We start from the raw sequence: 15,045 nt of genomic DNA, 5'->3' as shown, positions 1-15,045 counted from the left end.
CTTAAGCTCTCAGCCGGCACAAACTTAGGATAGCTTAAGGTCTGACCTGAGCAATGTTGGCTTGGGATGCAAGACGAATCATGATGTCTAACTTCTCTAGTTTAACATAGATAGGATCATTGTACTTCACAAAGAAGACCTTGATTTCCTGCTTCAAGATTTCAGGCCTGTGATACAAAAACACAAGAAAGGAAGGTGACGGAATGCATTTACTGGCATGTCCTCCTTGGCCTGTATGAAAATCAAGTCAGTCTTTCTGCCTGCCCTCTTCAGGCGGAAAACCCTCGTAAATGTCCCGCCTAAGCCTCTACTGGGCCTCCCTCCCACCCCCAGTATGGCAGTCACAGTACTATATAACATTTTCGTTTCCACAAAATCAAGCTGGGTGCCAAGCTCAGCACTTACTTAGCACATTCTAGACAAACGTTTTGTCATGAGCTACACTCTCAGCCCATCTACTCTCATCAACTCCATCTGGCATCTGACTTGCATCCTTTAGAAGTATGAGGGTGTGTGCTACCACAGAGAACTGCTGAGGCAGAGCCACCCCGTTCTCAACTAAAGCTTTCCATGGGGAACACATCCAAAAGAAGCACTCACAAAAGCAAGCTGGCTGGAAGCGGAGCCGCCACTCTTAATCCCAGCACTTGGGAGGTTGGGGCAGGAGGATTGCTGTGAGATGGAGGTCAGCCTAGTCTACACAGTGAGAGTCTGTTTAAAAAAAACAAAACCCAAAAACACAACAAAACCCAAACAGCCCTGACCTGCACATAGTTACTCTGGAGAGAACGGTAATAGCTGTAAGCGGTTATTCCTGGGCAAGGGCACCAGTCTATAAAGCAATCATCTGAAGCTTCACCTCAAGATCACAACCATTTTAAAAATCACCAAATCACCATTTCCTACCTTTTCTGGACAATTAGGTTGATGTTCCTCAGGGCGACGTACTGTACTTCTGGCTCCCCAGACAGCAACGTGACAAGTGGAGGTGCTAACTTCTTTAGCAGCATATTGTAGTAGTCAGAGTCCTTGGGCAACAATTCTAGAAACTTCATTAGGACTTTTACGGCTGAAAGCACCACTGCAGAGTTGGCGTGGGAGAGCCGAGGCGTTACTCGCTCACAGATGCTGAGGGCAGAGGGAAGATTAGCACTCAGGGTTATAGGACCTTTGCTTGATTCATTGTATCAAGTAATGCTTCAGGGTTTCATGGCTCAAGTATTAATATAAACCAAAGATTCCGTTAGAAAAGTCAAAGCTCCATGCTGAGGTCAAAATGGGATCCAACCCTGCAGAAGCCCCATGCTCAGCAAACTACAGGCAGCACAGGGGCCTCAGCAGACTCCAGAAGCCAGCAACAGGGAGATCCTAGCGATCCCCAACACCTACACTCACACCAGTTTCCTTCTTGTTTTTAGTCTTCTGTCTCCCACAAAACGTTAGAGCGTCCTGCCTCACAGCTCATCTCTACCCAACCTATAGAAAGTCAAACCAAGCACCCTAAAAATTAATCATAGCAAAAGGTGTCAACCACCTGGAATGTGGGGAGGAAATTAGATGGCAAGAAAAACTACACAACCCCTTGCTTTCAGGCTAATAAGAAAGACTCAGAAAGAGGTGAGGGTTTGGTTTGGTTTAGGTTTGGTTTTTTATATCACTATTATTGCAATGTTCCCCCAGTTATTCTTCTAGTCCTACTCCCAAGCTTAGACTCGTGTTCCCACATGCAGTGTTCTCTGAAATCAAGCTAACTTTGCTAGCTCTTGGGCGACACCCTGCATGACTCTGAGGGATACAAGGTAAGTAGCTGCTCACTCTCTTCCTATGGCCATGTGACTCCTGACTTCCGCCAGGCCTTTAAAACAAGATCCACACTCTTTCAGACACCTTATTCATTATTGTTTTTTAAAAAAAGTATGATTTCAAAAAATAAAATGAAATCTTGCCGGGTATGGTGTGTACAGCTCCAATTATAGCTCATCGGAAGCACAGCAGATGGATCTCTGAGCTAAAGGCCATAGAATACATATAGTTTGAGGCCAGCCATGGCTACATAGTGAGGTCCTGTCTCAACGAACAAATAAACAAAAAACCAAATATAGAGGCAGAAGAATCACAAGTTTGTGGCCAGCTCATGTTACACAGCATAGACCCTGATAAACAAAAACTACGGGGGTGGAGGGCATTCTCTTTATAATCTTACTCTAAAATATCTGTCATTTCTTAGAGCCTTACATTATGTTAGCAGTAATGAAATATGACCTATTGTATATTTTACTGAATATCAATATTGCATATAGCCCTACTCCCACCCTTCAGAATAAATGATGCAGGAGGACCATGATTTTTGTCTGTTCACTGTTTACTCCCAACCTAGAACAGAGCCTAGGGCATAGAATGGGCTTAGGAAATATTTGCTGAATTATTAATTCAGTGAATTAATGAGTGTAGTATCAATGGCCAACAGAAAATAAAATTCTTGGTAAAGTTCTCTCCAGAATATAAATGTACTTTCACTGGTGGAAAGAAACTACCAGCCACATTAGTTAAGTCCAGAAGGAATTACTTCGCAGACAAGTGAAGAGAACTTACATTCTAGTAGCTTGGAAATCAGCTCCAGCCAGGCAAGGAAGGTTCTTATCTACCATAATTAAAATATGTCAACTTTAATGAAGAGCCAGCAATTCTTCAGAAGTACTTTGCCTAGTACAGAGCTTTTAAATACAGCATGCTCAATTTAAAAATTGGTGGGAACTCCAACTTTGTAAAGTGAAATGTACTTATGTATATATGTGTTAATGACATTCAATAATAGAATTCTGACAGTCAGAGAAAATTTGCAACATGTAAGTAATAAAGGGCTGAGCAGATCAATTAAGACATGCTCTCAAAAGCCTTAAATGTGGTCTAACATGACTTCTATATACAATGGCAAGATGCATATATGTTGCTGACTTTAATATACTTATTCTAGTAGTGAATTATAGGTAGTGTTCAACTCAATAATTAGTATGAAGAATCTAACAGAAGAGATAGTGTGTTATTACAAGAACACACATTTATAATTTTTGTTCCCAAATGATTGGGAACTGGGAGACGAGCGACAATAAGAGGTGGCTTTAGCAGAACTATTCATAGAAACAACTGAAGCATTTTTTTGTGTGGTAGCAGTTACAGTGTTCCTAAGTGCAATGAGAAAATACGCTAGGGATAGCAATGTCCCCCTAAGTTTCTGCCTTCCTCAATCTGATAGCCTTTCATACTAAGAGCAGACATTAGACATTATTCAGTCAGGCAAGACCATCAGCTGATACCCACATAGGTAGACTGACCTCTGAGCTTCCCGGTCATCTTTAGGGTTGTAATTAGACAGGCAGTCCAGGATGAAAATCTGGCCCCATTCAGTGCATTCATTCAGGGCTGTGAGCAGCTTATTGATATTCTGAGGGTTCAGATCAAGTAAGTTGCTGTTTGGGTGAGACTCACTGATCTCAGACAATGCTGCTACAGCATTAGCCACCACCTGGGAGAGAAACAGAGAATCATGTTGATATACTCAGAAAAACCAAACTCTGACACACAAACCGTCTTCTAGGATCACCTCACAAACCTCAAGTCACTCCTAAGCACTCTACCCAGTTAGACAGAAATAGATGGGCTGCCTTCAAAACAGGTACTAAGCCAGCAATGACAGCATAGACAGCTTCCAAGTAGTCAGGCACTCCAGAACTGAAGTAATTCGTATATTAGCAGAGTCACGGATGAATCACAAACTGAAACACTCACCACTGCAGCAACACTCAAAACTGTCACTCAAATCAAGACACATCAACAGCTATAAAAACTGAAGCTAAACTGGGTATGTTAGCTCAGACTGCTAATCCCAGGCCCTTTCAAGTTTGGGGCTATCATGGACTAGCTACAAGTTTGGGGCTATCATGGACTAGCTACAAAGTAAAAGCTCCAGTCCAGCCTGGACTATAGAATGAGACCTCACAAAAAACCCAAAAACATTAAAAAGTAAAATCTCAATAAATATTTGCATTATATAACAGAGAAAAGTCCAGGTCAAATTATATATGCATATGGACAGCAGGGAGGTGACACTCTCAATTATTCAGTATTATCGCACAGCTCAGAGTAAGGTAAATGAACTTGAAACCAGAACTCATTAGTACACAATGCTAGGAGAACACATAATCTTTGTACCATTCAGTTTGCTCATCTGAAAAACCAAGGAAAATTTAATTTACTTTATAGATTAATTTTAGCTTGAGAGTGCAAGTTCAATAATGTTATGCATTAAGAAATCTTTATTTGGGGGGGGGGTGGAGTGGGAGGCTAGATGGCTCAGTGGTTAAGAACACTGCTTTTCCAGAGGACCCAGGTTCATTTCCCAACACCCATATGGCAGCTCACAACTGTCTATAACTCTAGTTCCAGGGGACCTGACACCCTCACCTAAATTCAGATAAAATAAAATTAAATATTTAAAAACAAAAGCAAAAACAAATGTTTACTGGGCTGGAGAGGTGGCTCAGCAGTTAAGAGCACTGGCTGCTCTTCCAGAGGACACTATTTCAATTCCCAGCACCCACTTGGCAGCCCACAATTATCTGTAATTTCAGTTGTAGGGGGCATGACAGCCTCACACAGACAGACATCTAGGCAAAATACCAAAGCACATAAAATAAAATAAATTAAATCATTAAAAAAAGAAAAATATTTTTAAAAGTTCCATGTTAGGCATGACGGTGGTGCATGTCTTTAATCCCAGTAATTGAGAGGCAGAGGCAGGCATCTTGAATTTGAGGCCAACCTGGTCTACTAAGTAAGTTCCAGGGCAGTCAGAGTTACACAGAGTAACCTTGTCTCAAAAAACCCAAAATCATAAATCCTATACAAATTTAAGGTAGTAATATTACTATAATTCATCAAGTAAAAACTGCACATTTTTTCTGCACTTAAATCTCTAAACCTGGAGTGCATTTATAATCAATCATGACATTTTTCCTGGGCACACACACTTTGCCTATATTTACATCTATACACCATGTGCTCTTGAAGGCCAGAGGAAGCATAGGGTCCCCTGGAACTGTGGTTGATAAGAACTGAACTTGGGTCCTCTGAAGAAGAGCAACTGTTCTTAACAGTTAAGCCACTTCTCCAGCCCCCAATAACCTCCACTTTAGTGGAGGATGCTTTTCATAAGGATACAGAAAGTAATCATATATATTATAGTTAATAAAATTCTACATTCATGAAATATGGTTTTCAAATGCATCCTCTCTTTGAGATAGAAAGGGGAAAACCTGCTACCCTGGACAAGAAAGTACACTTGTACCTTAATCCTCTGATATGGGAATTGTACAGCTACAAACAAGGTCAATATTTTAAATCAAAATTACAGACTAGTATAATTGACAAGATTTAAGGTTATTTTAAGATTTCAAAAGTACGGGCTAGAGAAGATGGCTCAGAGGTCAAGAGCACTGGTTGCTCTTCCAGAAGTCCTGAGTTCAATTCTCAGCAACCACATGTTGGCTCACATTCATCTGTAATAAGATCTGGTGCCCTCTTCTGGCTTGCAGACAGAATATTGTATGCATAATAAATAAATCTTTTTTTTATTAGGTATTTTCCTCATTTATAATAAATAAATCTTTAAAAAAATTTTTTTCAAAAGCATTCAGAAATAAGTACCATAATTAAAACACTATTCTATGACTCTGTACAGTTATGTTTTAAAATATATTTTACAGCAAAGGTCAGATGTTAAGATTAGCATGATGAGGCTGACTATAAATATTTTATTAGCTAAATGATGGGTATCAAGAAGCAAGCTTCAAAGATTATATACTTCAAAAAAGAATCCTCCAAGAATCTTAATTCATAGTTGATTCCTACTAAAGTCCCTGACAAAAGCTTAAGAAACTAAGTTTTACAGTTAGCAAGAGAAAAACATAATGGCTATAACCTAGATATCAGTTTTATTGATCATATTGCCAAGGTAATCTGCAGAGTATACTAATCATGACAGTAAACACAGAAAGCAAGTATCTAGGAGACAGTGATTTAATACACAGTATAATTTAGCAATACCCATCATTAGGTAGAAGACAAAGATGTCAGAAACAGAATTCCTCTGGTGATCAGAACAAAAAAGTGCCAGATTAAAAGAATCAGACTTATTTAGTAAATGTTATTAGACACTATGCTGCCACAAATCAGACTATATCGTCTGTGACAACACACATGAGCTTCTTCTCAAAGGCCTCTGCTCACTCCATAATCACACATGAGACTCAGGAACACTAGAATGCACGAAGAATGAAACAACGCCTGTGACCCCAGCACGGGAGGAGGCGGCAGGAGCAGCAGTGGTTCAAAGTCATCTTCAGTCATGTAAGAAGTCTGAGCTGGTCTGGGGTACATGAGACCCTGCCTGAAAACAGCAGCAGCCCGCAAACAAAAACAATAACCATTCCCAGATACTTGACATGCAGGGGAAACAGTTAATTTCCCATGCATAGCATCCTTGATTAACTTTATTTTAGAGTAAAAAATCAAAATGTCATATGTCGACCGCTTATTTTGACTGCTCCGTAAATGCATTCCATCTTGGTTATCAGTCTAAAATAAACCTCCTACCATAATAACCATTTCTGTTAATGTCTCCCCCTGTCCGTGTGTGTGTGTGTGTGTGTGTGTGTGTGTGTGTGTGTGTGTGTTGTTTAAAGTTAAATTTGGTACTAGAAAATGTAGAAAGCATGAGCACTGAAGGAGGTAGAGACACAGAAAGGACAGGATACTAAACACTGAGGAATTAGAATCCCCTGTTCCCGTTGCAGGCGATTACAAGTTAAAGCAAGCGTGTAGTGCATCTAATGAAGTGTAAGCTCTGGTGCTTCAATAGGCAATGTGTAATTAAATCATATTAAAACAAGACAGCAAATACTGAAGCGTCAGTCCAGTAAATAGACACAAAAAGATCAGATCGGAGAACCGTGTTGAACAAAGCCAGAGGGAAGAAGGCATCACCAGTCAGATCGCCAACCAACCGACAGGGTAGATGAGCCGTTCACTCTCCCACCCTGCAGCAAGATTCTTGGCCTCTAAAGCTCCCCAAGGTTGCTTCTACCCCTCCGCCGTCATCTTCCAATCAATTCAGACTCCTGGGTTTCCAGAAATGGAGTGTTTTATATTCTCATGGGCAGTAAACTGTGCTTCCCACACTGTGATGAACTTGAAGTCAGTTACACTGCATCTGAGGCAGCCGAAGAAAAAGTTCAAGTGGGCAAATGGGCAGCTGGTGCTCACCAGGCCTCCGATAAATTAAGATAAAGTGGTAAATTAAGAGTTCCCTTCTTCCTAAAGAACCTTCCCCAAAGAACAATACAACTTCAGTGTAGGGACTCAGGGAAAAGTCCCCTAAGGGCAAGCTCAGTCCTGCAACAAACATGCTAGCGTCCCAACAGTGACACAAAGGTGCTTACTCAGCGTCACTGTGGACCCAAACTGTTAAGGCGAGACTAAAACTTCCTCCCTAGGAAATTGTCCTTTTTCTTAGGAACACTACGACAGTCTCAGAAAAATAAAGAGCATATAAGAAAAACAAATCTTAAGGAAGTTTTCTCTAACAGTAAATTTATAGCCAAGTGTGGTAGTATAGATCTGTTATCTCAGCATTCATGATGTAACCAGAAAACCAGAAATTCAGAGATGGCCTTAAGGAGCCCCTGTCTCAAAAAACCAGAGTAGGAGAGCAAAGAAAACTTATAAACTGGGAAACTGAGCTTTCTTGATATATAAGGTGATTTATAAAATGTTGGCATCCAGGGCTGGAGAGATGGCTCAGCAGTTAATGGGCTGCTGCTCTTCCTGAGAACCTGGGACACTAGGAGAGTGCACATGGAGGCAAAGTCAGACAGACTGCTGTGAGCTCAAGGCCAGCCTGGTCTACAGAGGAAGTTCCAGGACACTCAAGGCTACACAGAGAAATCCTGTCTTAAAAACCAAAACAAAAAAACAAACCAAAACAAAAAGGTCTCCCTATGTAGCAGTGTCTGTCCTGGAACTGTCTATACAGACAAAGGTGATCTTAAACTCATAGAAATCCACTTATCTCTGCTTCCTAAGTGCTTTAGTTAAAGGTGTGTGTTAACCAGGCCTGGCCTAACTTTTTATATAAGCATTTGTTTTATTTTTAGGTGTGTTTGTGTGCACACACGCACGCACAAGGAGTGGGGGTGGGGATGGGGGTGGGAGGGTCCTCAGAGGCAAGAAAGGGGTGTGGGAGTCCCTGAGCTGGAATTACAAGCAGTTATGATGTAGACGCTGCTGAACTAGAAAGAGCAGTGCACTCTTAACACTGAGTACTCTGTGCACTCTTAACACTGAGTACTCTGTAGCCTGTATGCTCCCATCTCTTGAAGGCAGTATCTCTCACTGTCAGAAGAGGAAACAGGAAGACTAAGCAGCATTAGCATAGAGCCAGTATTAAACAGACAAGGGGCTTTTAGCTCAAAGCTAGTCTTTCCTCTGTTGACTAGGACACTGAGTCGGCTTTAAATACATCAGTGAAACTAACTACAGGAAAACGAGGTAAGTAGTAACCCCAAAAATGACAGAAGAGAAAAAGAAGTTCTATTATTACTTGTAGCAAGCCACACCAATGCTAGTCTCGACCCACATAACTCCAAGGGTTGTCAGCTCTTGGTTGACATTTTATTCTCATATCAGAAGATTCTGAAGCCATTTCTGCAAATGTTCCACTGTTTCCTCTCTAGGGAGCCCTTCTGAACTGAGGACTGTAAGAACACTACAGCAGGATCCCTCAGAGTACTCAAGTCCTTTAAGACGATGTCTCTGTTAGTGCAGTGCTGCCACCTTGTGGGACAGCCTGAGAAAAAGTGGAACAAAATCACTCAAGTGAAGAATAAGATCTCATAGCCATCTTTAGAGAAAGATGGTTACTTCATAGTAACAGTGTACAGATAATTAAAGACTTTTATGTATTCAAAATCTATACTATTTTGAAAAAACTAAACAGACCTAAGTGTGCGGGGTATGCAGACACTTAATTCCTTAATTTAAATTAAGGACTTAATTTATTTAAATCCATGATCATGAACAGGATTGGGCCTCCGAGCCAGGCTGGGATCCTGGCTGCGGCACAAATAGCCGCATCACACTGAGACAGTTCAGTCTCTGGAAGAGTTTCTACTTCAGACAGTCATGGAAACTAAGTGAGATGGGCCTAGCATACAGGCATTACAAATTAAATTTCTCTTCTCAGGCAACACAGAACCACAGTCAGCCTTTGGAGCGTCTGTAGAGGTGAGCTGGTACACTGCGACACTGGACCGCTCATGTTCCCGGTCACTTGTGCACTCGGTCCACCTGTTACCAGCATCTGATCTCACTGTGAGAGAAGAACTAGGGGGCCAATGATAGCATTTTACTTGAAGTTACTTTTCAGTAATTGTAATACTGTGTTTAAGATTAAAAAGTAAGGCTGGAGAGATGGCTCAGAGGTTAAGAGCACTGACTGCTCTTCCAGAGGTCCTGAGTTCAATTCCCAAGCAACCACATGGTGGCTCACAACCATCTGTAATGGGATCCAATGCCCTCTTCTGGTGGATCTAAAGATAGCGACAGTGTATGCATATAAATAAAAATAAATCTTAAAAAAAAAAAAAAAAGTAGAGGATACAGTAGGGTAAAACCTAGGGGTTCCAGATCAGAAGGCGGCATCTGTGTGTTCATTGGCTACCTAAGGATGCCTCGTTCAACTCTGCACTCTGGGCTCCTCTACAGCAGTAACCTGAACAGCAGAGAAAAGTTCATCACTACTGAGAAGTCTCCCAAGAAGGCAGACTTTCTGTTTAGCAAGGAGATGCCACATTTGGTCTCTAATGCTGACACGTGCTCTAGGGAAGGCTACAATAAACTGACAGTAAAATGGTCTAGTGGGGTATGAAGAGCAAGTCTCAGTGGGAGAGAGACCACACAGTATGTTGTGAGTTTATCATAAACCTACCAAGTTGATATATTAAAACTTGAATAGAAACCATCCACTAATGCCTTCAATGCCAGGCAGTGAGGAAACAAGTTTAGAATATATTGATAAGTTATTGAATCTGGCAATGATAAATAAAGTCCATTATTGCATTTGTTTGAAAAGTATATGCTCTGCATAAAAACATCAGATCTTTCATCTGCAGGGAAGCTTAGAACAGACCAGGCAAGCTAGGCATGCATGCTCTCAGATGATCTGAGAGAGATCTTCCAGGGTTAAACGAGGGCTACACACAGACACCCTGTTTTGAAAATTTAAAAAAATAAATAAATAAAAAAGGGAGGGGGTAAATTCACCTTCTAATCCATGATGATCAGAAGTTAGTGATTAACCAGAAATTATTGCCCTTCCACATCTATGTCTAATCTTACAAAGTTCTGAAAATTCCTGACTGATCCTCGACACAGCCTGTACCCTTAAGAAGAAGAAGGTATGAGCTTCATCCTTTGTCTTTCTGCTACACTAGAAGGACAACAAAGCGAAAGCCATGAAGTGATGAACAAGCATCACTTCAAAGAGCAGAGCTGAGGAGACTTTTTGCCAGGAAAAGATGATACCTGTGTCAAACAAATTCTAATTCTATTTATAAAAATTCAACAACAAAAAATAATTTAACGTTACTCACTACTGTCTTTTAGTATAATTCATGTTCAAAGAAATACTGTACCAGACAAAAATTACTTAGCAGGGTGTGGTGACCCACGCCTATGCTGAGGCAAGACAACAAAATCTTGTCTCACAAAAAAAAAAAAAAAAAAAAAAAAAAAAAGTCAAGTGATGGCAAATGCCTGTAATCCCAGCACTTAAAAGATGGAGGCAAGGAAATAGGAGTTCAAGGCCAGCCCCGTAACAAGTCAGAAGTCATCCTAAATACATGAAACCTCATTTCAACACAGAGAGACAGAATGTTGGGGGATGCACTTTAAAGAAAGTGGGCAGTAATCCTCCATGTTCTCAGTACCAATCACTCAATTTAAATGAGTTTAATTTAGTAATCACTTGGGATCCTTTTATCATAGAAACAAACTTTAAAAAAAAATTATTTAATGTTGTATGAGCATCCTGTTGCTGATACACCAGAAGAGGGCATTAGATCAAATTACAGATGGTTGTGAGCCTCCATGTGGTTGCTGGGAATTGAACTCATGACCTCTGGAAGAGCAAACAGCGCTCTTAAGCACTGAGCCACCTCTCCAGTCCCCAAACTTTTAAGATGTCAAGAAGGAAATAAATTCACAGGGAGCAGGAAAGTAGCTCAGGAACAGCAGCACACTTACACAAGGCTCTGGGTTTAATCCTCAGACCGACATAAACAAAGGAATGCAAAACTAAAACTTGTAAGTGTTATGCTCTGGCTGCTAAGTACACAGAACAGAATCATTTTCTACCCTAGAGTTCTTTGAGAGTTCATTACAATAGTTGGTCAATAAACATTACTTTGATCCAGTTTTTTTCATAGAAGAAATGACCACAAACAACTACCTGAAAAAACTAATCCTAAAAACAAAATAAAATTACCTAGGGATATGAAGTATACAACCTATACATTACACAAAACTATTGCCTACAACTACCCTGTAGTCGTGTCTCCAAGACAATGCTTGTGCCAAGCATGCCTTGGAACGGGCTCACTTTCAATGCTTCTCTCTTTGTAAAAGCACAAAGTATTACCATTGGGTTTGAATCTGCTATGAGATCCCGCAGAGAATCCAGAAATCCCTGATCTTCCACCATCTGGGCATTGATATCATGGAGTTTTGCCACGCATACTGCTGCCGTTTTCCGAACATAGGGGTCTTCATCCTTCAAGCACTTGCGGAGGGGTTCACAGAGATACTCTGTAATCTTGTCCACCCGGATGCATCCCATGGTTCTAACTGCCAAGGCTCGAATCAAAGGATTGGGATCTTCACAATCCTACCAAAACCAAAAACAACAAAATAACCAACCATATGAATACAAGGTGATTACAAGCCAACATTCCAGCTGACATAAACCATAAGCTTCTAGTATATTCTACATGAGAATCCAATCTCTCATGGCATTCTTTCCTTTCCTAAAGGTTTTAGTTGTCTACTCGAGAGCCTGGAAGGAAATTTTTTTTTCTTTAAAGAAACTTATCAGGACTAGGGAGGTGGCTAGAGAGGACTCAGGTTTGATTCCAAGCATCCACATGGCAGCTCACAACCACCCATAACTCTGGTTCCAGGGGATCTGATGTCCTCTTCTGATCTCCATGGGCACCAAATGACACAGATGCAAACAACACACATACATTAAGTAAGAGATTTATAAGTGTATGCAGTACTATGTGCTTATTTGTGTACCCATGCCCACGGAGGCCAGAAAAGGGTGTCAGAGGCCCTGAAGCTGGAGTTAAGGGGTTATGAATTACCCCGGGCTCAACCTGGGAATAGAACTTGGTCTTCTGCAAAAGCAGCAAGTGCTTTGAACCACTGAGCTATCTCTGCAGCCCCAGAGAAAAAAATCTTTTAAGTGCTGTATAAACACAATGAGGAAGGGTTCAATAGGCTTAGAGCTTGGGCTGGGCAAAAGCCTAGTAAGTTGGCATGGCCATCCCGAGAACTAGAGAATTTGCCCTAAGAACACAAAAGACATTTTCTTCTATTCTTGATCAGGAAAAAATATATATATACAGCACAGACAGAACACTGACAAAGAATATGCCCTTCAAATACCTATATCAAAAATTTATCCAGCCTGGACATGGTGGTGCATGCCTGCAGGTGGATCTCTGTAATTGAAGCCGTCCTGATCTACATAGTGAGTTCCAGGAGAGCCAAGGCTACATAGTGAGATCCTGGCTCAAACAAAACAACAACGACAACAAATTTTTAAAAACAAACAAACCCCAAGAGGAAGGAAGGAAAGAAAGGAAGGAAGGAAGGGAGGGAAGGAAGGAAGGAAGAGAAGGCAGGCAGGCAGTGATAGTGCATGCCTTTAATCTCAGAACCATGGAGACAAAGATAGTTGGATCTCTGTGAGTTTGAGGTCTATACAGCAAGTTATAGGATAGCCAGGGCTGAACAATGAGACTTTGTCTCAAAAGAAGGAAAAGAAAAAAAAACAAAAAAAAACAAAAAAAACACTTTGAAAAAAATCCCACAATATTTATTTTTCAAAATTCAAACAAGTTAATTTTGGAATCGTCTCATGTTTTTAAGGGCAGAGTATGTTTCAAATGGAAAGGGGTATGATTATGAACAGCCCACTATCACCCTCACCACAGTCAGTAACAGAAAGGGTATGAATATGAATGGCCACTCTCAGCACAGCCAGTGACAGAGAGCTCTGACCACTCAGTTGCAGTATGGAGACTTTGGATCAGTGCTTATTTATTTGGGTTTTTTGGACAGAGTCAGGTTACTAGGCTGGCTTCAACTCACCAAGTGTGGCTTTGTCAGTTTTTAAAGATGTCACAGTAGTGGTAGGTCGGTGTTTTTAAAGACAGATCTTAGCCAGGGGTTGCAGCACATGCCTCTAAGTCTAGTACATGGGTAGCTGGAGCAGGGTCAGCCTGGGATAGAGAGTGAGACCCTCTTTGAGGGCAGAGAGCAGGGGGATTGAGATCCTACAGATCTTATTCTAACAAACATAAGCATGAGAATGCGGCTGAGAAAGGGGAATGGGATCAGAGTGTTTTATGCTCAGAGAATATAAATTAAACAAGTGGCCATGTATCAGTAACTGCTTAAAAATCACAAGATGAGTATTTTTTATACTACTTCCTCTACATGAATATTTTTAAATTTCCATAATAAAAAAGTACTGAATCCCGGGGTGAGAGGAGGCTCAGCGGTTACAAGCACGCGCTGCTTCACTAGAGGATCTGCTTCAGTTCCCAGCACCCATGTCTGCGGTTTGCAGCCTGGAACTCCAGCTACAGGGGATCCAATTCGTCTTTTGGCCTCGACACTCACACACATACACAGAACAACAAAACAAATCATGTATGTTGGTTTCACTGCTGTAAAGCCTGCTGAACCAAAGACAAAACAACTCCTCAGGTAACAATATGACAGCATGTCCACTCTCTATCAGCAAGCAACGAATAATATGCTGAAACACCTAACCTCTGTTAGCCTAGGAGGGTAAACATGAGGTTTCATCTGGCAAGGACGGATGTACTGAGCCCTCCAAGAGAAGGCTTGCCATATGGTTTCAGTATCCCTAGTGTACAGAATGCTTACAACATGAACATTGTTGCTCACTGCCAGGAGTTCATCCCTTGAAACACAAGCTGCTTATCTGCAACGCAGAGACAAGCTACATCAAACGTCACCTCTGAAAAGGCTACATGAGATAGAGAAGACTCGGTCCTTGGGAAACTACCTTCACAAAGCTGTTGACAGCCATGATGGCCATGTCTGGCTGACTCTTGGCATAGTTCATCAGATAGAGGTACACGAGCTTCTTTAGTTCCAGGTTGTCAGTCTGCATGCAGTTCACCACATCTGGGAAGAGAGAGCTGAGGAGAGAGGAAAAGGGAATTGAGTGAAACAGCATCAGTGCTAAGCTGTTATACAGATGACAGTGTTGGCTTCCAGGATGATTTGACAGGAGGGCAGTGGTTCAGTGCTGATAATTCATTTTCATGGAAATGAGGAACTAAAAAAATAAAAAATAAAAAGTATTATTGGCTGCCAACTCTCTAAATTGCTCTGTTTTGTAGTGTATAGGTCAGGGCCTTGTGTGCAGTAGGCAAGCATTTTACTACTAAGCTGTATCTTCAGCCCTCACAATAGTTTTTGTGGGAGGGAAAAAAAAAAAAAAAAAAAAAAAACGGTTAGAAAAAAATCTGAGCCAGGGCTTGAGAATGGCTCAGCGGCTAAAAGCACTGACTGCTCTTCTAAAGGTCCTGAGTTCAAATCCCAGCAACCACATGGTGGCTCACAACCATCCGTAATGAGATCTGATGCCCTCTGCTGGGGTTTCTGAAGACA

At 41.2% G+C, this 15,045-nt stretch overlaps 1 protein-coding gene across 4 annotated transcripts in view; it reads right to left on the bottom strand.

The window, feature by feature from the left end:
- Positions 1-15,045, bottom strand: part of Ap2b1 (adaptor-related protein complex 2, beta 1 subunit) — a 106,317-nt gene that overhangs the window by 68,527 nt on the left and 22,745 nt on the right. For all 4 annotated transcript variants that reach the window (XM_006534258.4, XM_017314772.2, NM_001035854.2 and 1 more), the window contains exons 4-8: positions 14,435-14,570; positions 11,753-11,998; positions 3,333-3,523; positions 907-1,128; positions 47-167 (exon numbers count right to left, since the gene is read on the bottom strand). In XM_006534258.4, coding sequence (XP_006534321.1) covers positions 47-167; positions 907-1,128; positions 3,333-3,523; positions 11,753-11,998; positions 14,435-14,570 — 916 coding nt within the window. The remainder of the gene's footprint in view (positions 1-46; positions 168-906; positions 1,129-3,332; positions 3,524-11,752; positions 11,999-14,434; positions 14,571-15,045) is intronic.

Source organism: Mus musculus, chromosome 11 (assembly GCF_000001635.26).
Source record: "Mus musculus strain C57BL/6J chromosome 11, GRCm38.p6 C57BL/6J".
Lineage (NCBI taxonomy): Eukaryota > Metazoa > Chordata > Mammalia > Rodentia > Muridae > Mus > Mus musculus.
Note: the sequence above shows the minus strand (reverse complement) of the source record. Positions and strands in the feature narration are given on the sequence as shown.